Raw genomic sequence first — 25936 nt, forward strand, 5'->3', positions numbered from 1 at the left:
ATATTGTCACTTTCTTCTAATATAATTGTCATAATAGTTTCTATGGGTGTGAAGATATTCCTTAGATGAGATTTTCTAAGGCTAAAAGAAAATGTTGGAACATATTAATTATCATATGTTCACAGTCTAAATAGAACATGATGATGTAGTGTCTCACATTAGTCATAGTCTCTAGTATTCAACCTCCCATAGCATGCAAATTGGTGGAATTATCAGTGAGAGATGCGAATGATGATATAATTAATGAAAAGATGGCATGCATTGTTTCATCACTATAAGAAGTATCGAATGCTGTAATACGAAATATTTCGCTAAGGCAAAAAGCAACTATTACTTTTATAGCAAAATTTGGATGTTTTAAAAGTTCGTCAAAGACCAATGTTGTAATAAGTGTAGAAAGGGATGCGAGAATGGACATAGTAGGTGATTGGTCAACTTGTGCAAGTAAGTTTTTAGTTTCTTCAAGTAAAGATAGGAGTTCATCAAAAGACGACAAAGGCCGAAGAGGTTGTTTCCCATTTTTTAACAATTGGACTCCTAACTTTTGATATTCATGCCATAACATGTTTCATTAACTCATCAAGAACTCCTCGTTGTCAGCGCTATCCACTCTTTAACTTGCCTACATCTGACAACCTACTCTCACTACCATAATGTTTTTTTTTTTAAAACTAAAATAGCTAGTATACTAAAGATGAACAAACTACTGTGATTTTTTTATTTTTTTGGGAACTGACTAAGAAAGCTATTGCTTAAATTTTTCTTATATTTCATGATAAAAATGTATGGTGGTGGAAGGTTGGAATTTTGAGGCGGTATATGCATTGAATGGAATGGAGTGGGTGATATATGGAATGGATGGAAACGACTGGTGAACAATTGAGCATGAAAGATGTTAAGTCAAAGAAAAATGAACTGATTTGATACCAATGCAAGATGCGTAGAACTTGTTAAAGAACAATCGAATGTTAAGAAAAGAAAGGGATCCAAGAAGAAGAGAATTGAGGGCAAGAAAAGAAAAGAACAACCGATGACATGGCACACCATTTAACTGGTGAATCAGATTCACCAGTTAAATGGTGTGCCATGTCACCAATACTTAACATAAGTTAAGCACCAATATTTATGAGATCATTTTTGTATGTGTATATATATCATTAATTAAGTCACCAAATATGGGCCAAGAAAAAAGGTAAACAGGAACCAATAAACCAGTAGCCTAAACCAATAAATGGGCTACAAAACCATTATCACCTCCAACTACTAACTTGGGCCATCAAAGAGTACTGGTCACGAGTAACATTAACTCAATCAAGTTACTTCTAGTGTCCCCAAGTTGTTTTCGAGCCGAGCCATCTCTAAAATGTCGATATAAATTATCCAACATTGTTTTAGCTCCAAAACGGTTGCTAAATTCTCTCTCTTAGTGCATACGTTTTTCTTTCTCTTTTTTTCTCACAAATCACGCACATATGGCTAGGGCAAAAGACATATATAGAGGATTAGGTTAGGCTTCAGTTGGACCAATAAGAGGGTTAAATGGGCCAAGATTCAATGCCATCCAATATGTAGATATATATGAGTCGTGAGTAGTATTAATATCTGAAGTTATTTCCAATGGTCCACGTTATTTACTGGTCGAATTTTTAGACTTGGTTGTTGGTAACGATTTCACTCACAATGCCTATGAAATTCAATTCGGTGTTTATATCATAGTCCGGGATTCATTGGGTATCAAAACCCAACAATCTTATTGAGTTTGTTGAATGATATGATGTATTTGTCTCTTTGAGTAAAAATGGAGATTGATGGACATGGCTAGGGCAAAAGACAACATATATAGAGGATTAGGTTAGACTTTAGTAGGACCAATAAGAGAGTTAAATGGGCCAAGATTCAATGACATCCAATATGAAAATATGTATAGGTTGTGCATAGCATTAATATCTTAAGTTATTTCCAATGGTCCACGTTATTTACGGGTCTAGCATTTGGACTTGGTTATTGGTAACGATTTCACTCACAATGCATATGAAATTCAGTCCGATGTTTACATTATAGCCCGAGATCCATTGGGTATCAAAACCCAATAATGTTATTGAGTTTGTTGAATGATGTGATGTATTTGTCTCTTTGAGTAAAAGTGGAGATTGATGGACATGGCTAGGGCAAAAGACAACATATATAGAGGATTAGGTTAGACTTTAGTTGATCCAATAAGAGGGTTAAATGGGCCAAGATTCAATATCATCCATATGTAAATATATATGGGTCGTGAGTAGCATTAATATCTTAAGTTATTTCCAGTGGTCCACGTTATTTACGGGTCAAGCCTTGTGACTTGGTTGTTGGTAACAATGTCACTCACAATGCCTATGAAATTCAATCCGATGTTTACATCATAACCCGAGATTCATTGGGTATCAAAACCCAACAATGTTATTGAGTTTGTTGAAGGCTGTGATGTATTTCTCTTTGAGTAAAAATGGAGATTGATGGTGTGCCTGTGGATGCATGCTGGGTTATATGTGTGAGTCTGCATTGAACTTGTTAGACAGGCATGAATATGCCTGGAGGGAACATGAGCAGGCACTAGGGGTGGTCAATGTGGGTGCCTTGCTCCCTGGGAATGGTGGTGGTTTGGTTGAGAGATTTATTTCCACCTGCATGCATCATATGTATTTCTTTTACAAGTTCTCTAAGAAAAAGAAGCAAAAAGTTACTAGGAAGTTATAAATACTCCATTTCTTATTGCTATACGTAAAACTTACTCTTTAAATAGTAATTGTGCAAGAATGAGATGTAATTTCATGCATTGCAAATGTTAATTTTAACCCTACCTTGAAATATGTACATTAACATACACATGAACCACAGGTATGGTACTTTATATGATTTTTTAAGGTTAATTTTTATTTATTTATTTTTCTTGAGAAGTTATTTAGTACCAGCAATAATTCAAATATTTTTGCTTAAAATTATAGCTATAGAGTAGATTGTACAGCAAGACATGATTTTCGCACAAATAACATTTTTCCAGATACCAGGAAAAAACTAGTAAAAATCTGCTCTTTCTTCCCCCATTGAACAAAAATGTGAAGTTTGGAGATATACACAATGCTTAGCCAACCATGGCAAAACGAGATATCATCACAATAAGCCATGGCAAAAATATGCACATCCCACTGAGAATAGCATTATTTAAATGCAAAATTTGAGCTGTAAAAACTCCCCCTGGAACTTGGACTTGTATGTTGGGAGCAGATTAATTGAACCAGAAGACCTACATAAATATAACAAGTTACCATGTGATAATGTATTACGAGGTTGGAATCAGGAGAGTAGAGTTGTGGAGGTAAATTTCACAAAATTTTATTTCTAGGGTAAAATTGAAAATTATAAGGATTTTTTTTTTTTTTTTAAGAAAATATTGTGTAAAATCTTGAAAAATTTATTGTAAAATCTTGGATTTCAAATTAAGTGTGGGACAGGTAAATCCGATTGGACAGAATTTGAATCAAGGTATTTAAGCATATTATTACCCTGAAGATTTATAGCTGGCAGGGAAGACGAATTATATCTCTAGAACAATATCTGCAACTTGAAGAACAGATGCAATTAGTTTATTTTTACTTGAACAAACCAACCTCTGTGTGCATAAATTTCTCGTCAACTTACATTCTGAGTCTGTTTTCACCCATTTACTTCCTTCACTTTCACTTTCACTTTCACTTTCAGGCATATACAAGTATTTCTTTGCGGTAGTCATTTGAGTAGAACTTTGGGGGTAAATCTTTTTCTGTAGGATATCCCCTAAAATCTGTCATGAAAAGGCATCCATGAAACTACAGATGATTGACAGGGAAAATAAATAATATACATAGACTGCATATGTTATATTTGCAAGTATTTGTTTATGATGCATTCTTAAAATTAATCCATACCTTCTCCATTTTTGATTTATCCAATTTTGGCTCTGGAAATGGATCCCTTAAGAAGGGAGCTGAACTGAATCCGCCTCCACAGAGGAATGCTTTCTTAAAAAGAAAAGACAATGACTTTTTACCAATACTATTTGCTGTGTTATGCAATCGAATATCTGATTCTCTGCTAGGGACTACACTGATCGATTGCTGGAGATTACTGTCTTTGTTTTCTGAATCACCATTTATCGACTTATCGGAAGTTTTATTATGTTCCAAGCTAGGCAAACAGTCAATGTGCTTTTCCGATTTAAGGTTATCTTTTGGCTGATCCTGACAGGATGATAAGCTTTGTTGAAGATTGGAATTTTCTGGAAGTTTCAGAGCGCTGTTTCCAAGTGTTCCAATAGAAAGCAATCCATTTGGCCAATCACTGAATTCTTCTTTACAGGTTTGGTGCATGATATGATCTGGTAAGTAAGAAACAATGAGAAAACAGCTGATGGTCTTTTAGGGTAACAGCATTCTGTGATTTCTACATAGATCATTACCACTATGCGTACACTAATGAAAGATCAATACTCCGAATTCAAGGGCTTGAAATAATTTACTTGAGATACTGTGTGGGGGTTGTTGAAGGAAAAAATGTCCATATGACGAGAAAAAATGAGGATACTAAGACGAATGTGTGATCAAACTGAAATGGAGAAAGATAAGAATTGATATAGTCTCGTGAATGATGCAATCATTACAAATAGCGTGCCTCCGGCCTATCCGCGTATTGTTTTGTTTTACGCCGCGTAACTCTAACAAGTGGAGGTAACATTAGTTGAGGATAGATTAGCCGATCCTAAATTTATTGAGAACAAGTCTTAATTTATTTTTATCGAAGCTTGCGATAATAAGCGCACGGTTTTTGTAAGACAGTCTATAACATTAATCAGTAGTAACATTCACTACCAACCTTGTATTAGAAGGAAACATTAAACAACAAAACATGTTCTTTCTTGTTAAAAATTAAAGATCAGCCATCATAAAGTTATGAACTCATATACCAGTTGCTGATGCTGAATTTGGTTTGCTTCTCCTTTCTTTTCCATTAAGCTTGTTTTGCATCCAACTAAATATCTGAATGAATCATCACCAACTAAAATACATTATAATCTGTAAACCATGCACCATTAGATTATCAAGAGTGGGTTGTGAGATTTTAAGCCACTACCTTCATTTTGTAGTTGGAGACTCAGAATTGCAGAAATGGGGGATTTGTTGAGGGTGGAAAATGAGAAATTTTGTGTATACAACAAGTCCCACAGACCCAAAGGAAGGGATCTTTGGAACATTTATAATAGAGGGTGGGGTGATGGTGTGGAAGGGAGAGAAATTTCATAATCTAGCTGATAGAATTGGTTCAAGTTTCAAAACAATGGTTCCAGCCGCTGGTTTGGTTGTTTTTTTCTCTCATTTTATTGTTAAATTTTTTTAAGCATGAATCATTTTTATTTGAGTTTGCTACAGTGTGACAAGCTTAGTGACAGGGTAAAAAAATGGAGGTCCCGTGGCTTAATATCATTGAACAGTGAGAAAAAAAAAGTACATACATGTGCTGTTGACGTAGCACCTATCGTAGCCCTATTTTTAAACCTTGTTTGAGTAAAATTATTGTTTTTGTTTTATTTTCGCTTTATAAATTGCTTGTCCCTGAGGAGCTCATCTAGAAGTAAAGCAAACATGGAGCCTTGTCATGTCATCGAGCCCGACAACTATTTTAATTAGTTTCTATTAAAAGAAAAAAAGGGTTTTGTATGGATTGGCTAATGGTTCGATAGAGTTAGTCTTGACTCAACCGACATCTCTAGGTGGGACACAGACCATCGAGGTCTAGACTTAGACATTATTGGTCTTTTCCAAATGTAATGGGAAGGGGGGTAACAAGATTGAACTACAGAATGAAGTCCACAAACATGTTATTGAGATTCTTATTCAACCTTAGTGGGGGAAGTTGGAAATGCCCTTTTGAGATTATAACAAATTAGATTCTTTAATTCTTGAAAATCATCAAGACATTTATTTAAACTAGTCATAGTTGAACTTACAACACACGTTATCTGGAATGCTTTATAGGTCCAATATATATATATATTTGAAGATGCGAGGATATAAAAAATGATAAATACAAATTATTTATGTGGAATGAACTTATGATTCAAATGAAATAAATACAAGTTTGTGAAAACAATTTAAATAGATGAGGAAGTCAATTAGAATAGTCCCTCCATTTACCATTTTGATTTGAATTGAACATCCAACGTTTACCTCCTTATATCTTAACATTCATTAAATAAATCAATTGAAAGAAAACTCTAAAATATTCATATTTTGTTTCAAAACATTTTAATGAATTTAATTTACTATCCAATCAAGCGCAATGAATCTATCAAATGTACATTGATCATAAGTAGAAAATTGATAAAATAATTCATGACAATATTGTTCAAATGTAAATCAAATACATATTGAAAAACGAAAAGGTAATGAATTTGTCAAATATGGTTAAATAAATTAAATACCTATTGAAAATGAAAAGTGAGATGATGAATGTGTTAAATATACATTCATCATACCTAAACAGTTAACAAAATAATTAATGATAATATTGTTCAATTTGTTCAAATGATTAATAAATTAATTACATACTGATAAACGAAAAGTGGGGTATTATTGAAGGAATATACTACTTGTATATAATGTAGTGTCCATAACAGTATTCATCATTCTCTCATGGAGGAGGACCTACTTCAGATAAAATATCTATTATTCGAAGTGGGTTTCACTCCATGTGAGGAGGGTGGACACCCTGATGTACGTATAGCATTACACATTATTAAAATACTCTTTCCGTCCCATTTATATATATTTGTTTTGTTTCCCACGCAGATTAAGAAATTTTATCATTACTGAAATAATTGAATTATAGTAAGAATTGAATAGACCAAAAATGATTCTCAATTAATATGATATTTAATATATTATAGATATAGATATGTTCTTAAATAGCAACTGAAAATCTATGCCATATTTCTATTTTTCTAATAATTTGACAGTGAAAATCAAGGAAAGATGAAGAAAATGATGTACTCAATGCGCGGAACAAAGGATAACATAGACACATGAGATAATGTAGACTATTTATCTCTAGCTATCAGACTTAGAGCCTGTTTGGGAGTAATTTTGAGAATTGATTTTTTGACCGTTAGGAGAAAAGTGGGATCCACCTATGAGAGAAGAAGTCAAATATGATGGCTGAAATAGTGAAGTAACGGTCAAAAAATCAATTTTTTGGGGAAAAAAATCGATCCCAAACAGGCCCTTAGTAGATTGATTATTAGATTTTTTATTTGTACTTTCATTAATTGGAGGTCATATTTTGAACTCACCGTTGAAACCACTTAGCATACAAATATAACCTATAAATTGCCCCCCGGGGCATAGTCCAATGGTGCAAAGGAAAGGAGTGATGTTATCTCACGCCTTGCTGACAGCCGCAATGTGAAGGTTCAATTCCTGAGATATGAAATTAGAATTCTTGTATGCGCAGTGTACAGACAACTATAATTCTCTGGCTTGTTGGGGTACATCCCGCAATTTACCTCCCTCACAAAACTTTAGGGACGGGGCGGTGGAAGTCCTCAAAGTTGGAGTTCAACCTTTTTTTTATAACCTAAAAATTTAATTATTTTCAGCACTTCAAATTGAAATCCCTTCTTATTTAGCCATCACTGCTAGCTTAGGTGGCGCTAATGCGAAATTAAATGACATGTGAAGTTAAATGACTCACTTAATTTTATATTTTATTTAGCCTATTATCTATTATCACTTAAACTTGGGTTGTTACCCAGTGGGTCACATATGTTTAGTCTTTTTCAAAATCCCTAAATTCCATGGCCTTAACCCGACATTCCTTACTGGAGGCTCTCCCTCAATACCGCCCATGCACGTGAACTTGTCTATTCCCACATGGGAATTGGGATTTTGTCATTTGGACACAAAATTGAAGCAACAATCTGTATATGTCTGGACATGGAAATAAACATGGGAATGGGCATGGGAATATTTCTACAGCAACTTGGCCAGATTGGCCAGGGACCCTTTCTACGCGTCAACCTCAGACATTTTGATTGATGCTCATCATCTCTATTACTCCAACACGTGTTTTTTCGGAAGATTCATTCTTAACTATCTCCGAACTCGATATTCCATCGAGAAAATCATTGGAAGACATTAATTTCTTTATTTTTTGTTGGAAATTCGAGCCCCTGAACTCTTCTCCAATCATCTGCATGGAGCATACCTTTTTTAGCTTCTATCCATGGAAATGTTCCTCACGTACATCCCAATTCAATTAAATAACAAATCACAGATTTCTATATAATATCTTTATGGACTGTAATAGAATTTGTATTGATAGTCAGCCTCTAGATTTGTGACTAATTAATATAAAAATAATAAACCACAATCTAATTAGATTTATAGCCTGTTTGGGAGGGATTTTTTATCCAAAAAAATTGATTTTTTTACCATTATTTCACTATGACAGTCGTAATTTTTGACTTCTCTCACAAGTGAACACCACTTTTCTTCTAACGGTCAAAAAATCAATTTTTAAAATTCCTCCCAAATGGGGCCTTATTCTTGATACATTTGGATTCGACCACATGATCATTTTACTATGAATAATGTTATTTAGCACCATTGATACTACAATACCAGTCTAGATGACGCTAAATGATAGGCTCAATGAAAAGTAGAATTAAATTATTCATTTAATTGTACCTCTCATTTAATATTACATTAGTGCCACCTAAACCGTGTTTTAACACGTGTGACGCTAAATAACATTAATGTTCTACAATATACCATTTTTATCTTTGCTAGGATTATTAAGACATTACATTATAATTGATATAGGTTGGTAGAGGAAACCGCCCTCGACGGCAAGCAAGATGGATCACAGTACTTCGACGCGAGGTCGTCGACCCCCTAGGGGCGCTCCACCACTACCTCCAGGGGGCACTCTATCACTACGCGAGGTCGTCGACCCCCTAGAGGCGCTCTACCACTACGTGAGGTCGTCGACCCACCTAGAGCGCGCTCTACCACTACGCGAGGTCTACAACTGGCATGAGACTGCCTATCCAAACACTTAACCATAAAAACTCCTAGTGAATTAACTAGGTTCCATGGCCGCTAATATGGAAATAATCTCCAGGCGGGAAACTAGAGACCCCCCACTCAGAACGTGGGCATAGTGAGAACGACAACGTGGGACACGTGGCACCACATCCGCCCAGCGGTTATCCGGCCCCTAATGTCTATAAATACCTCCGAACGCGATACAGGAAAAAGGTTTTCTCTCTCTCTCTATCTCTCTTTTTCACCATTAGAATTCCAATCACATTTTTTCAAGCCTATAAACTAATTCTCACACCGGAGGTAAAACGGGGGAGGAAACCCCGCCTTCATTTTTCAGGTCATATATACTGGACGGAGTAGACGAAACGCCGAGCACTACCAGGCAAATAGGAGGGTGTTGGTCCACCACCATCTCATTGGCGCCACCTGTGGGAACCTATTTGAACTAAAAAGCCATGTCAAGAAGACGAACAAGGAGTGATACTCGTCTGGTTGGGAATACGGCGGAGTCAGAGTTAGTTGCAAGGAGACGTGAGCCGCCGTCGCCCCCGCAGTATGTGACGCAGAGTCAATTTAGCTCTTTGGAGACTCAGTTGGCAGCAATGATGGCACTCCTACATGACCAGTCGCAGAGAGCCACCGTCTCTCCATTGAGCCCGACGAAAATGACGAGCAAGCAACCGCCACAAGCGCCACCCGCGGTTGTCTCGCCCATCTCTCGGCGGGGGTGCGGGAGATGCGGGAGCCCCAGAAATCGAAGCTCAACAGTCCCCGCAAACCATGGTAGACCTGGAACAAAAGATTGAGGAAATCATGGCCCAGAAGATAGATGATGCCTTGTCCAAGAGAAATGATAGGCGGAGACAGATGGTTTTGGAGGAAGACCCGTTCGCAAAAGAAATCATGGTTGTCCCCTTGCCTAAAGGTTTCAAACAGCCCATGATAGAAGCATATGACGGAGTCACGGACCCGCTTGACCACTTGCGAACCTTTGTAGATCTGATGAGACTTTTTGCCGCCCTGGACGTGGTGATGTGCCGATCCTTTCCCCCCACACTCAGGAGGGAGGCTAGGGACTGGGTAGCGACCTTGACCCCGCGGTCCATCAAGTCATTTGATGAGCTCTCCAAGAACTTTGTAGCTTACTTCCTAAGCAGTAAGAGAAAGAAAGACAGCCATTGGGTTGATGCAGGTCATACAGGACAAGGACGAGTCATTGCAGGAATACTTAGCTAGGTTCAGCCGGACAACTCTCGGCATAAGAGACCTGCAAATGTCTGCAGTGGTTACCGCCTTGATGAATGGAACGCGAAATCGGGCCTTTAAGATGTCACTTTCCAAGAACCCCCAGAATCGATGCATAACCTATTGAAGAAGGGAGACAAGTATGTCGATGCGGAGGAAGCAGAGAAGATAACTAAAAATCTCAGGGATGGAAGGGAGGCAGAAGTTCATAAGCGAAAAACATATGACGAGCAAAAGCACACTAATAAGAACAAGCTGAAAAATGAACGCATGAACAAGGGTTATGCCCAAAACCGGCCGGTTAGGCAGAAGCAAGAGGAGGTCAAGACCCCACCCTTTTGAACATTCCACGTACAAAGCTATTAATGGAAATACAGCACATGAAAAAGCTCGAATGGCCTAAACCGATGCTAACTCCTTCCGACAAGAGAAATCAGAGTAAGTACTGTCATTTTCATAGAGATCACGGGCATGATACCAAAAAATGCCTACAATTAAAGGAAGAAATTGAGCACCTGCTAAGACGGGGACTATTGGCTAGGTATGTGAAAAATGACAAGAGCAAGCAAAGGCTCGAAGGTCTACCCCCACCGAGGGCAGGAGTGATAAACATGATCATCGAAGGAATAGCATCAGGCGGCGACTCAAATTCGGCTAGAAAAAGCTATGCGCGTTCCGCAGGGGTCTGCTCTATTCAGAAAAAAACAAGATTCAACCAGAGCATTACTTTCGATAAAGGGGACTTGATTGGTGTGACGCATCCCCATGATGACGCCTTAGTAATAGTAGGCGATATAGCGAATTTTGACGTGAAAAGGGTGTTAGTCGACGAAGGAAGTGCGGCAAATGTCCTCACCTGGGATGTCTTCTTGGGTCTAAAAGTTCCCCAAGAGAAGTTGAAGATGGTGACTACCCCCCTTTTATAAACACAAAAATTCTAACTTTTGGAGGGAATTTTCCCTCCAATATTGGGACCATTGGTGGGGTGCCATGTGTGCAGTAAAATTACCACTCGATCGTGTTTACATTGTTCGACTTATTAATACGAACTACTCCTCTGTTAAAAAATAAAAATAAAATAGAAAAAGAGGAAAATTTTCAAACCAACCTAAATAAAGAAAATTGCTACCCCTTGCCGAGAACATCGACAAGGGATAGGGGGGCTAATGATATAGGTTGGTAGAGGAAACCGCCCTTGACGGCAAGCAGGATGGATCACAGCACTTCGACGCGAGGTCGTCGACCCCCTAGGGGCGCTCCACCATTATCTCCAGGGGGCGCTCTACCACTACGCGAGCTCGTTGACCCCCCTAGGGGCGCTCTACCACTACGCGAGGTCTACAACTGGCATGGGACTGCCTATCCAAACACTTAACCATAAAACTCCTAGTGAATTAATTAGGTTCCATGGCCGCTAATACGGAAACAATCTCGAGACGGGAAACTAGAGACCCCCCACTCAGAACGTAGGCATAGTGGGAATACCAACATGGGACATGTGGCACCACATTTGCCCAACAGTTATCCGGCCCCTAATGTCTATAAATACCTCCGGACACTACACAGGAAATTTTTTTTTCCCCTCTCTCTATCTCTCTTTTTCACCATTAGAATTCCAATCACATTTTTTCAAGCCTATAAATTAATTCTCACATCGGAAGTAAAACGGGGGAGGAAGCCCCGCCTTCATTTTTCAGGTCATATATACTGGACGGAGTAGACGAAACGCCGAGCACTACCAAACAAATAGGAGGATGTTGGTCCACCACCATCTCATTAATCAACTAGGTACCATATATCATGTTAATTTTGTTCCAAGCCTTCTTTTAATTGGCTTTACCAAAATCACATCACCCTTGTCAATTATGACATCCTTGAGTCAAACGCAAAATAAGACCCAATCACCTGAGCCTTCCTTAAGGTAATTTATTCTAAACTGACGTAACATCTAAAGTTCAAATGTATTCCCTTTTTTTTTCTTTCTTTTTATTATTATTATTATGCCTATTTCAGCCCTTGTTAAGTTTAGATCGGTACTCTAACAATACGTTTCACGAGACTCATAATTTTTATTAATTTTTTAACAATACATTTCATCAACTTCATCAAAATTTACTAAAAATCTAATTTTTAACAAAATCAAATCCGAGCTTAATACGACCACAATGACTACATTTATGACTAATTAATATCATCACAAACATTAATAACATTCAAAGGCTCCAATCTTGGTAATCCAACATTTCAAAAGAAGTAAATGTCAATCATGCATGCTTACTTAAGAGTCTTTAACCAATCAGGAACAGTCTTAATTAAGCTACAAACATTTTTATTTTGTGGTCCACCAACATTCTCGTATCATGCATTGACATCTTCACTCTAATCATTTGTGCACCTAGCTAAAAGTCTACTAACGATAAAAAGAGTGAAATGGAAATAGTTTTATTTGGTAGTAATTTGTATAAGAACAAACTTTGAATCTGTTTTGGGAATGTGAAGTTTAGCCCCTTTGTGAAATCCCAGTTAGGACCTTATTGAAAAAAGTCAAAAGTTTGAACACTTAATTGAACACCTTTTATTTTCCATGGACTTAAGGTGAAAATGTTGAAAAATTTTGTTTAGCTGAGAAATTATGAACTTATGACAAATATTAGTAATAAGAGTTTTATATTTTAAAGATTTGAAAACAAGATTTTGATACTTATTCGGCAAGTTTAGATGATCGATCAAGGACTAGCAAATTTTAAATAATTGAGAAACAATACTTTTTGTTCAAACTGTCATTTTTGGATAGAAAATATATTTGTGATAACTAAATGAAAAAAAAATGGCAAAAATGACTTTTATCAAATTTGGTGAATTCACCATCAAAATGGAGCAAAATTTGGTGTTGGATTGAAGTGACATTGTACAAAATATTTGATGCAAAATGAGGAAAAATTGTGTTTTGGTGATCAATCTTGCTGCATGTATATCTCTCTTTACACTTTGATTTAACGAATTTACATTTGGCACGATCTCACACCACTTTTTACATCTCAAACTTAATTCAACTATTTTAAAGTTGCTACAACATCTATCTGTCAATCAAGTGGTGAATGAAGATGTACAAAGAGCTTTATCCTTTCGCGATAGTGTTGGAGTGACATTGTACCAAATATTTGATGTAAAATGAGGAAAAATTGTGTTTTGATGACATGGTTGGTGTTGCCTCACTCGCAGAAGTATCTCAGTGGTTTGCTCAAAAATTGAACCTTCTCCAAACCTTAGCAAATGATAGCTTCAAGACCAAGAATCAAGGCCAATCACAAAAATGTTGGAAAAATTGGTTTTAATTAGTTGGTTTGACCAACTTTTGACCAATTAATTTAGTGGGTCCCATTAATCGGAAATAAGATTTCTTTGGTCGAATGTGTTATACTCCATGAGTAGATTAATATGATATATTTATTTTTTCAAAATCAATTTAGGGTGAATGAGAAATTAAGGTCAAAAGATACCCATTTATGTTGAAATAAAATAGGTAGGAAATTGGAAAATACCAATCCCACATAGGAAAACTAGAAGAATATAAACTACCTTATATAGCTCAAGTTTGGGACTTGGGTTTGGATCCCAAGGGGTACCAATAGTTTTTGAGGGGGAGAGAACCTACATGCTAGTAGGTTAAGTCAAAACCCACACGCGAGCACCGCCGCTGCCGTCTGTCCGACCGGCCGGCTCGGCTCGGCACAGCACGGTCACGGGTCGTGGGCTTGAGCCAAGCTGATATATATTTTTTGGTAAAATAACATTTAATTATATTATTTTATTATTATAATAATAATATATTTTATGTTATTAATTTTTTTTCTTCCTCGAATTTTCTGTGTGTGACACGTGGTACGATACTTCTAAAATTTAGCGGGTTGTGGCGGTTGACTGTCTAAACCATTTGTGTCTTTTGGACACAACTTTTCGACAGTTGTATCTGTTGGGACACAACCTTTCAACATCTATAAATAGGCCCCATACCCCGATTTTTATTCATTCCAAAAATCAGAATTGATTTTCTACTCTCCCGAAATTATCCCTTTGTCCCTGTATAATTTCTATTTTTATAATTCAGTCCTCGAAAATTATTTTTTCGTGCATTTCAGTCATCCAATGTGTATGGAGAGATCTAAACTTTACGGGTTCGTCGGGTATTGTAATTTGGAGTACTACTATTACAAGACGAGGTCGTTGTATCTTGGGAAACGAGTGCTGCAATACCGTTAGTACCAGTACGGGACATTATCGTTTTAAGAAGAAAGAGTCAAACTCTTACCTCGACCATTCAAAACCATCCAAATGTCGTTTCTCTGCCCAAATATACACACACTATTATTTGCTTATATTTTTCAACAAAAAGACGCTAAGCGACATCTTTGTTGTAAGTCACGATTTTTTATTTGTGAGAGAGCCCCAACGTGTCAATTTGGCCGAAACGTGTCCAATTCTAACGCAAATCTGCATGGTGCTGACAAATAAAACCGTTTCCTCGTTACTAAATAATCAAATACTCGTTAAGGAAAAAAATCTTCTCAAAACTTTTGCGCAAACAAAATTTTCCAAGTCATTCTGAAAATCTGAGGGTGGAAGTCCACTGGCGGAAGAACTGACTCACTGGTGAGAGTATATTGTTTCTACCCAAAGGGCTTTGTCTTTTCCATTTTTTGTATTGAGATTTAATTATACAACATAAATTGACACTATCGTGATGCAGTTCGCAAAATTCTTACTGGGTTTTTTGATTTTCAATGGGGTTAAATAATTATCTTGATTAAATGGTAGATAGTTTCATTAAGAAGCTCTATTGAAACATGAAATGCGTATGGGCTGAGCTTGAATAGTTGAATACATTGAAACTTAATCACTTCCTTACAAGAAGAAGGATTTCAGTAAATGATTACTGATTTTACTTCAATAATGAGATTGTTTTATATATTTTTTAATGGTAGTTTAAAATGTTTTTTGAGTCATTAACTATATTAAGCCTTCTCAGGGAAAACAGTATTAATGTCCACCGAATAGAAAATGCTCGATTTGTACATCATATTGGTAGATGGACAATTCTGCTTAATATTTCAACATTTTAGGTTGTACTAATTCTCTCATGGATTGTGTGGTGCACTGATTTCTAGGAGAGGATTGATTATATTATATGTTCTTTTGATAGCTACAACTAAAAGAAGGTTTCAATGACATTACGAATCAACATTAATGTGAAGATAGAAGAGGGGTACCAAATCATGCTTACTTTATTAGTAGGGGTGTCACTAGATACTGATATGATAACTCATTTATACAAGCTAGTGAATAACCTGAGAACACGAAACATTAAGGTAATGGAAGTTATTATTACTAGACAAGAAAAATAGGCAATTAAAATGTAAGTACCTCCAGAAGTATTTATATCTAGGTGAAATTGAATATGTTAAAACTAAGTTACTTGACTAAGAATAGTCGAGCAGATTTCCCTCATTCCCTGCATTCGACGGTTCTTCATGACTCGATCAGAACATATATGAAGTCTTATTTTTGTCATTCTGGTTCTTTATCGTTTTATCATGCTCAGCATCAAAGCATAAATGTGTGTCTTGGTCACCTGATTCCCGTATTTGTTTAATTTTTAACAGGGTAGACCCTCTAAGATTGAACAAAAGTGGAAGAAGTTGGTTGTACAGCTATGCATCTGACATGGCAGCATTCTACTTATTACTATATGAAAATAAATATAAAGATCTCTACTCGCCTGTCCCCATTGTGGCAGGATGCTTTGTTTTGGTAGCACTGGTCCTTTCCCTCTTCCTAACTTACCAACATCTCAGATCATACACCAACCCATCGGTTAGTATTTGCTAATAATGATCTATATCAAATTTGTTAAAACAGATATTTTTATTTCATCACTGTTAATGACAGAATATGTTATAATCAATATAGATTTCTTTTCACTATTTAAGGAACACGCACAAGACTGTCTCCGATTGTTTCAAACTCTGATATGAGTTATCTGAGCTTATTTTTCTACAGGAGCAAAAATGGATTGTTGCTGTTATTTTTATGGTTCCAGTCTATGCAACTGAATCTGTAAGTACATTCAGTTATTTGCATCTTTATCACTCCGTGTGAATTATTTACTTGTTAATTAGTCACTGAATGTGTAACAACATGTGTACGCTTACCAAGCTAGATCGAGGTCCTGAACACCATTTTGTACAATTGCATCACAGTTGCTCTAGGATGCAAAAAAATTTGGAAGATTTCATATATTTTTCATAATTCACTTTTGAATGCTTAAAAACTTTATTAACCATTTTATTTCCCACTTTATGTAGTGTGAACACAAAATCCTTCTACAGAAATGGAAGTAGTAGGTTTTGAAAGGGAGAAGGAAAAAATAAATAGTAATATGAGTCCCTCTAATATGACTTGGACTAGTGTAGCAGGTTGCTGAAGTGAATAACTTTGAATTCTTCATCCAATCCACTCAGTCATTTTATTATCTATTTCAGTTTTATTTTTTTGCGGATTCAGGATTCGACCAGTTTCTTATCTGTTTCAGATTCTGTCATTGTGGAATACGAAGTTATCCCTTGCTTGCGACATCTTGAGAAACTGCTATGAAGCGTTTGCCCTTTATTCTTTTGGAAGTTACTTGATTGCATGCCTTGGTAAGCAGGACGTGAGCTTGTTTTGAATTCTAGCAGAAAGTCTTAGCCTGATCCTGTTTCTTTAAATTCAATCTTCTTAAGGATGTCCAAACTTCCCGTTTCAAATGACTTTAGTTGTAAATCTCATTCTGCCTTTTAAGGGTGCCAAATTAACATGAAAGTATGACGAAATGTGCATTTACTTTTTTGTGAATTGGAATCTTCATTTAAGTTGGAAAGTTTTAAAACAAGCTCGTATATTTTTTCTCTTGCATGATCACACCAACAATAAAAGGACAATAAATTCATTTCTTATAATTGCTTTTAATCTAGCTTTTGAATATATTTAATTTACTTGGGGAAGTATGTGATAGGCGGTGAAATGAAAGTCATAGAACTGCTTGAAGATGAATCAAGGAAAGAAATTAGCAAGCCATTGCTGGAAGGAGATGAGAATTCCAAGTTGCAAAGAAGAACATTTCGCAACTTTATCCTACATCCATCTGCCCTTGGAAAGGACTTATTCACAATGATAAAATTTGGTCTAGTACAATATGTAAATTTCTCTTACTTAATCTCCAATTCCCCACACCCCCAGCGGCACTTGGCAGTCTTGCTTAAGCCTTCTTCCTTACTTGCAGATGATTTTGAAGGCTGTATGTGCATTATTAGCACTTATACTGGAGCTCTTTGGCATGTATGGTGATGGTGAATTTAAATGGTGTTATGGGTATGTATCATCCAAAATATTTGTATTCAAGGCTATAGATATCTGCACATAAGAAAACAAATAGTCTTTGCAATAAATTGAAACTTCTATAGGAGTCCTGGACTTAATGACTGATTCCATTAGTTAAACGAACAGATTTGCACTCCTAGCATGATTCTTGAAGAAATACACTTTGTCGAATTATAATAGATGATATATGTATAGAGAGTAGAATTATGAACTTCATTTAAAAAAAATCTAACTTTATTTCTTTCTCAAGTTATATTTTATTACAGAATTTTGCGTCTTGTCATATCTTGATGGCACTGGGTACATCTTCTTTTTTTCTCCATTTCCTTCTTAATGCACACTGGTTCTTGCAGGTACCCGTATATCACAATAGTATTGAATTTCAGCCAGATGTGGGCGCTATATTGCCTCGTTCAATTTTACAATGTGACTCATCAAAGACTTGAGGCAATAAAACCCCTTTCAAAGTTCATTAGCTTTAAGGCTATTGTATTTGCAACATGGTGGCAAGGTGTGAGTATCGTTTTATTGTGTCATTTTGGAGTCCTTCCAAGAGAAGGAAAATTTCAAACTCGATTGCAGGATTTTCTGATCTGCATAGAGGTAAGTAGTAGAGATTACCAGTTTATGTATAGCCTTCATTTGGGAAGAATTTATAAATGATTTAATTTATAAACAAGATAAAACTGAGTGATGGATTAGCAAATATTACTTATGGATTCATTGGAATATGTAGTTGAAACTGAAGTTTGAGAATTTATAAATTTTTGGCCAAACAGAGGCTTAATAAGATAATATCTCTACCTCGGTACTGTTGAAATTTGTCAAATTATTCTGCTTGGGTCATGAGTATTACATATAGCTAGCTCCCTATTATTTTACCTTCTTCCTGGAATGCTTTATTGTACTTTCTTTCTTACACTTTCTATAACAGATGGCAGTTGCGGCTATTGCTCACATTTTCGTTTTCTCTGCAAAATCGTACCATTTCATACCTGCATCTGAGGACAGAGACCTTCCCACCCAAAAGACGCAAGCAGTGCTGAAGATAGAAGAGGGCGACGAGGAAAAGCCAGCTCTTATTGAAAAGAGAGAAACTGAGGTTAAGGCTCCTGGGACTAGCGTCAAAGAGAGCGTCCAAGATATTGTGGTTGAAGGAGGTCAAAAGGTGAGGTTCTTCCTCCTCTCATTTGTTACGAACACGTATACTCGTGTCTGTTGGTACATCGTTGCTGAAAAAAGTCGGTTTCTTTTCTTTGGTAATATAGAATAGATTTTCATAATTGGTTTAAACTACTTGAGCAGGTTGTCAAGGATGTTGTCTTGACCATAAACCAGGCAATTGAACCGGTTCACGAGGGCATGACGAAGATCCAGGAAACTTTTCACCAAATATCAGTGTCAGGGGATGGCAGAGATGAGCCGGAAGCGAAGGTTGAGGAACATGAAGAGAATATTACAGTTGAATCTGAAGTTTAAACTTCTGAAAAACATGATCACATTAGTATTTGTGATTCAAGTGTGTTAATTGTGTTCCTGAAGAGTACTGATTTAAATTATGACATTAAAGCGGTGAATTTCACAATGACTTCAGTTGCTACTATTGCCTTGTTTAGATTAGTTGTGAATTAATATCACCATTAATATGAAACTTTTTGACGTTATCCAGAATGTAAGCACGTTTTAAACTAACAAGTTTGACCTGAAAGAGCAATTATTGTGCAAATATATTCAATTTTGATTTAAGAAAATTGCTGCTATAAACAACTTTCACGTGATTCAAAGTTGAAGAGGACAAAACTATTATGTCACTTTTATTTAACTCATGCTGCTTCGTCTAGCAGCACGACGCTTGTATTGCTTTTCCGTAACCCCGTTTTCTCTATTTAGACTTCTCCCATTCGTTTGTCATTACTGCAGGAATCGTTTTTGTTTTCTTTTTCTCTGGCTATTAAGATGTTTCAATTCGTCAGGTTGTCTCTTGTCTGTTCATGGATTCATTAGCAGTTCGAAAGGTAGCCTTATACAGGAATTTCCGGATCTATGTTTATTTTCAACTTCTAAAAATTGCCTGAAAGTTTGAAATTGCCACCTGGTATCAACTAAAACATTTCATTTTCTCTTAGTTTCCAGTTTCCACATCGAAGACCGAAGATGGAAGTCAGTCAAGTCTCTGTAAACTCCACGGAAGTTGGAAGACTTAGCTAGGTTCGCCGAACCCTTCATCTCGTTTGGATGTTCAGCTGTTCAAGGGAGTTTTGCAGGGAATGTGAGCCGCCTGAAACAGAGTTCAGGTAATAAAAATTCACTTAAATTTCCATAAATGGATTTTCTGCTAAAGCTGCAATGAAAGGTGATAGGGAGAGTGCTAGTATATTTTGATTCTAATCCATGATTTTACTTTTAAGTACTGATCATACACTTGTTAAACAGTTGCGAATAACATTATAACATTTGCCAGTATAATTAAGAACTTTAGCTATTCAATTGCTGTTCTTGGATACAGAGAATTTATGGAAAATGTTGAATTTATGTTGTGATGTGGATTGATGATCATGCACTTATCTGTGTATTTCTGCAGATGTGGCTCTGGATCTCGTTCACTGTTATCCTAAGTTGGCTGTAACTATATCTCCAGGTGGCAACTGGCAATATAGCATTGAGTATTTTAGCAGGAAAGCCTTCAGCATTTCTGAGTGGAAATTCCTTAGGGTTTTGGCAGAAGTTCATCCATTCTCATTAGTTTCCTCAAACTCCGTGCTTTCTTATAAATGACATGTTTCCTCCAAATCCATCCTTCAAACTTTCTTCTACACCCTGGAGTGGAATGGCCACAGGCCTTTATGAAAGTGATTAGCTAATCATCTCAATCATTACTTTCTTGATGAAATTTATGGGAATCCTTATCCTTCACCTTTCCTCCAGATGTGAAAATGATTTGCTAACCATGGGGGCTAATCATGTGCTGTTTAGCATCACAGTGATCTATTAGGCGACTAACCTGTGTTTCTGGTGGATTTATAAGAATTCATCTATCCCGGTAACAAGAAGAAATCTAATTTGAATAATGATCTTCTATTAAGAGTTTAAACGGCTAAGGCTATAGGTTCCAAATATTATGTGGAAGCTAGCTCTAGCTGCCTAGCTGCATGGAAACTTAGCTCATGTTTGATGTAAATTAAAAGTTAACAAAAATTTGAAGTCGAAGTCAAAATTAATTTTAAACACATATTTTATGGATCCACGGCTTTTCAACCACACATTGTATCAGCTTTTATTAAATTTAACTTTTATCTAAGTCAAACAGGGGCTTGACAAAACAGAAAAAATGAGCTTTCTGAAAAATGGAATCAGGCAGCAAAGTTTTGAAGATACACGAGGGCCTCTAGCTGTATCCTCCGTGAGTCTTCCATTGTCTTGGTTATATATATTCACAAACTACGAAGGCAGACTTTTTACGATTGAAAACTTTTCTTAGCTTTGCGTGTATATATACATATTTCAGTAAAATTCTAAATTTAGCATATTTTTAAGTTATAATTTTTCTACTAGCTCAAGTACCTAAATAATGGATAGCTGCCAATTACCAAATAAGTGGGATAAGACTTCGTTTTTCAGTCAGATTCTTGTTGGGGGGAGGGAGGGGACATAAGGAACCAAAAAACATATTTGAACAAAAATCTTGGCAGCATTGTCAAAGAAAGGGATAAGGATGCAAAAGTTATCGGAAACACGAATAATTAATTTTTTGGAGAATATGTGGAATGATTCTCAAATAATCAAAATCAAACCACCGGTAAATAAGAAGGCAGTAGACAATGAGAGGTAGCAAATTATAGCCACTAAGGAAGGAAACATGAACAGACAAATTGCTGCAAAAAATTATGGAAAATTTTCCTTAGGAATGGTGAAGGCTTTCCAGCAATCATATTCAATGCAGTGTTACCAGCGGATATCTTAATGTTGCCAAGCTAGGATACACCTGCATTAGATGGTAACATGTAAAATGTTGATTTGTTAGTACATGACTAATTTTCTTCTCTCTTCAAACTTAACATGCAAGGATCATTACCACAGATTTCGGCAAGAACAACAAGATTCAGAAGGCCTACACCAGATTTATCGGCGAAGGGATTGAGAATCTTGTCATCCTTTTTGACAGTTTATAAATATGAAACCATATACTTGTTGGCATCAAGAGCAGCCAAATGGATGGGCAGAAAATAATGTGTGACTGTATATTTGGCAAGTCTTGGATCTTAGACACCGGTATCTGTGTTGCGTTAACATTGCCAAATATGGCAGCATAGTAGAGGGTCGCCAAGGCCTCAGTTGGAATCAACTTTACAATTCCTTGACAAAATATATGGCCCTTCCCGTCCCAACTGCAAAGTAATCTTAATTGTGACTGCATCTCAAGGAATTTTAGCTGTGACTGCATTAGGGTCCTGGTCAAGTAATTTTCTGTCACGCTCCCAGTCCCAATCACCTTGTAATGCAGCTTTGTGTAATGGCAGGTACCACTTCAGATCCTTCTCCGCTTCTTTTGTTTCCATTGCCTTTAAACTCTGGGAACTCTCTTGTTCTCTACTTTCTGTTGGGAAATTTTCGGCCACGGGGGTTGGTGAAGAAATATCCACCAGAAAATCAAGAAGATGAAAATGGAGAAGAAGAAGAGACAAAACGAACATGAAGGCTCGAATGCGTAATCGCTGTCCTCAAACTATATTTGCCCCCTCTTGGATATGATTTTGGCGTTTAAAGGGTTTCACGGCAAACAGTTTGTAGAATTATAATAAGCCTTGTAAAGAATAAACATTGAAGCACTTGTGTGATTCTTCAGAACTTGAAGAACACTAGAAGAATTTGAATATGGATGAAGAAGACTTTGGTTTCTTCTTTGTGGAATGAAGAGATGGTTTTTCCATATGTTTGTGATATGAATTCTATGTTTTTTTATTGGTCATCCATGGCCTATTTATAGGCCTCAATCAATGCCACGAATTAGTGCCAAAACCATGTTGAAAGGTTGCAAGAAACCCTCCAAAAGCCGCCAAAAAACTAACTAGAAATGACTTCCAGTGGTCACTTGTTTACTACCATGAGACTGCATGGTTCAACACCATGCGGTCGCATGGTTCAAGGATAACACAGCTGCTAATTTTCTGCCATAGGCCTATTGGTCCATGCGGTCGCACGGACCAAGTACTTGGTTCCCGATTTCTTTCTTCGTTCCACACTCGTATCTTATTAATGTTGAACAATATATAACACTTTCCACCAATGTTGAATGCTGAGCGCCTGACTGAAGGATGAGTCTCATCAACGGTCCAGGCTTCTGTTTGTCATTTTTGACTAGCCACAGGCTGCGAAAACAAGTTGGACTTCCCTTTTATAGGAGCGAATATCAACTATCTTATGTGAAAACAAATTGGTGCCTAGTGAGGGTAGACTAAACCTTTTATGACATTTGATCACCATCATTTGAGTGACCCAATTTATTGGCTTAGGAGCGGTCTTATTGTACCCCAACAATCACTCCCTCGATGTAACGCTCTTGTGTCATGACCCTAACTCTAGGATCGAATTTCTACCGTCTCATTTGAAAATCAATTAGTGTCCAATGAGAGCATGCTAAACACATTTTTGAGCGACCAACCAATGGACTACCCTTGGTGGCATTCAGAGAATGTGTGACAAAGAGGGCTCCCACTCAAACAACTCGAGCTTAGAGCGATTGACTATGGTTGCATAAAAACTAAGTCAATAAAATAGCTAACAAAAAATACAGTAAATTGATAATCTCGTTAAACAGAAACTCACTATACTTATGGCACTGGGTTGGCAATAGGGCTGGACAAATCTCTCAAACAAAATCGATCGAACCGGACCTGACTCTAACCGAACTGAATTGAGCGATTCTTCTTAAATTAAATACGGGAACAGATAGCTGAATCGAGACCTAATGGATTTGATTCAGTTCTCGGTTCTTGATTCTATATCAAGAACTGAAGAATCAAATCTTCCTAATTTTTAATTTATTTATTTTAAATAAATCAAATTATTTTATTTTTTCTAAATAAATTTGCGAACTAGTTAATTTAGTTCAACCAAAAACATATGATTTTCCTATGAGAAAAATTCATAACCAAGAGATTAAATATCACCCATTTCAAAAATAAGAGCAAATGTTTTAAATTTTAAAAATCAGATACTTATTAAAATTTATCTATGATTAATTAATTAATTAATTAATTATATTTAATTTCACAAATCTATACAATTTGATCACAAATTAACGATTTAATTAGTCATATATTATTTTTCGATCGCAAATCATAATTTTTATATATCACGAATTATTATATAGTTACAATTCAAAAATTTTACAGGTTATAATTTGTTCATCGATCATAAATAAAAAATTTATATGTCACAATATATTTATTGATTATAAATCATAAATATTATAACTCATAATTTATTAGACAGTCACAAATTATCAAATTATCGATTACAAAATAATAATTTTCTGGGTCACACATTATCTTTTGTCATAGTTTATTTTTTTATTGATCACATATTATTTATTGGTTACAGATTAATCAACTTAATGGTCACAATCAAATAAATAATTTGTGACTACTACTAACACTTGTAACCACTATCTCATCACTACCTCCAGTAGCATCGCTACCATTATTGTCACCAGAACCACCACTAACATCTCTTAACAGCAACACCATCACGTCAAACAAATCGACACATCGCGGAAAAACACCACCACATCATCGTGCTAGATCCACCACTAGCCCGACATATTCGTCGCCACCAACATCTCACCATCACCATCAAAACCACTGCCACGAAAATCACCACCGTTGATTGCCCTGCTATTGCCAAAATATGGAAGCTGCCACCACCACACCACTCCAACAACCAAAATGAACGCCTCATCGCTATCAGCCATCTATATCACCACTGCACCGCAATCGTCGGATCCACTACCATCACCATAACCGTGCAGATCCACCACCACCACCCAATTGATTTGCAATAGCGTCTTCACAACAGCCCAACAAACCCATCCAGATCTACCACCATCACCACAATCGCTTAGATCCGCCACTATTATCCAACCGAGCTGCAGCAGTGCCACTTGGAAAATGCTGCTGCTTTAGAGCGACAACTTTCAGTGGTGGCGTCCTCACAGCGGTGGCGATGGTGGCATCTTCGTGAGAGAAGAGAGAGAGGAAATTAATTAGGGTTTGTGTTGAAATTTGTATTAAAATATTTAATATTTAAATATGAAATATCTGATTTTTTAATAATGAAATATTCACCTGATTTTAGAATATTGATCTTTAAAAGTAAGGTTCGATGTAGTTTTTGCTTTTCCTATTTATAATTTTTAGTCAAAGCCTAACTTCATCAAATTGATCTAAGTTTTGCCCAAATATGTTATTCTATCGTAATGTTGTGTCTACCATTTTTAAAAAAATCGAATTGAAGCTTGACAACGTCTCCTTTAATTATTGTAAGCTCGCTATCTTCCTCTTCTTGTAATTTTTAACAATCAAATTTATGAAGAACTTAGCAAAAAGAAACGCAAATGACACATAAGATTGCATTACATTATTTTGTAAAAGTTAAGATTGAATACGTCATTAGTTGTTTTAATATAGCATTGTAAATATTAAAAAATTTAATTATAGCACAGAACTCCGGAACCAAATGAAACCAAAATCAAATGGTCCCATAATTAAAATTTGGACCCGACGATTCCACCTATTAAATACTTGAAAATTTTAGGTCCGATTCGATTCTCGTTCGAACCAAAGTGAACCAGACTATGTCCAGCCTTAGATTTAAGAGCAATCTTGTCCAGCCTTAGATTTAAGAGCAATTTTGTTGAATCACACCTTTGAAACTTGATAGTCGATGTTCTATGCCCACGGTTGCATCACTTATTATCAATCGATTGAGAATATCAATATTGAACTATCATCAGTTTTATGGAGCTATTCTCTTGCATTATCAATTTTAGTTAAATTCTTATGCTTGCTCTAAAAATTTAGTAATCATAACATAAAGAGCGGTGTTGTGCACATGGCACCATTCACAGCCCCTGACATGAGAAGGCCCCCTCATGTGAGGGG

The 25936-nt window shown here is 36.3% G+C and overlaps 3 protein-coding genes across 3 annotated transcripts; 2 read left to right on the forward strand and 1 right to left on the reverse strand.

Moving 5' to 3' along the window:
• Positions 1-2984: 2984 nt before the first annotated feature.
• Positions 2985-5151, reverse strand: LOC111372569. The gene is made up of 6 exons (XM_022994938.1): positions 5146-5151; positions 4979-5051; positions 3945-4393; positions 3679-3820; positions 3276-3283; positions 2985-3185 (listed from the first exon to the last, which is right to left on the reverse strand). The coding sequence occupies exons 1-6, from the start codon at positions 5149-5151 to the stop codon at positions 2985-2987; spliced, it is 879 nt and encodes a 292-aa protein (XP_022850706.1).
• A 5321-nt stretch (positions 5152-10472) lies between these two features.
• Positions 10473-11287, forward strand: LOC111372574. Its single transcript, XM_022994948.1, has 2 exons — positions 10473-10682; positions 10739-11287. The coding sequence occupies exons 1-2, from the start codon at positions 10473-10475 to the stop codon at positions 11285-11287; spliced, it is 759 nt and encodes a 252-aa protein (XP_022850716.1).
• Positions 11288-14767: 3480 nt separating this feature from the next.
• LOC111411430 (protein LAZ1 homolog 2) lies at positions 14768-19380 on the forward strand. The gene is made up of 9 exons (XM_023041965.1): positions 14768-15011; positions 16022-16232; positions 16419-16475; positions 16951-17059; positions 17413-17594; positions 17680-17768; positions 18131-18380; positions 18712-18945; positions 19083-19380. Exons 2-9 carry the CDS (start codon positions 16083-16085, stop codon positions 19254-19256), a joined length of 1245 nt encoding a protein of 414 aa, XP_022897733.1. The 5' UTR covers positions 14768-15011; positions 16022-16082; the 3' UTR covers positions 19257-19380.
• Positions 19381-25936: the final 6556 nt, after the last annotated feature.

Source organism: Olea europaea, chromosome 2 (assembly GCF_002742605.1).
Source record: "Olea europaea var. sylvestris chromosome 2, O_europaea_v1, whole genome shotgun sequence".
Classification (NCBI taxonomy): Eukaryota; Viridiplantae; Streptophyta; class Magnoliopsida; order Lamiales; family Oleaceae; genus Olea; species Olea europaea.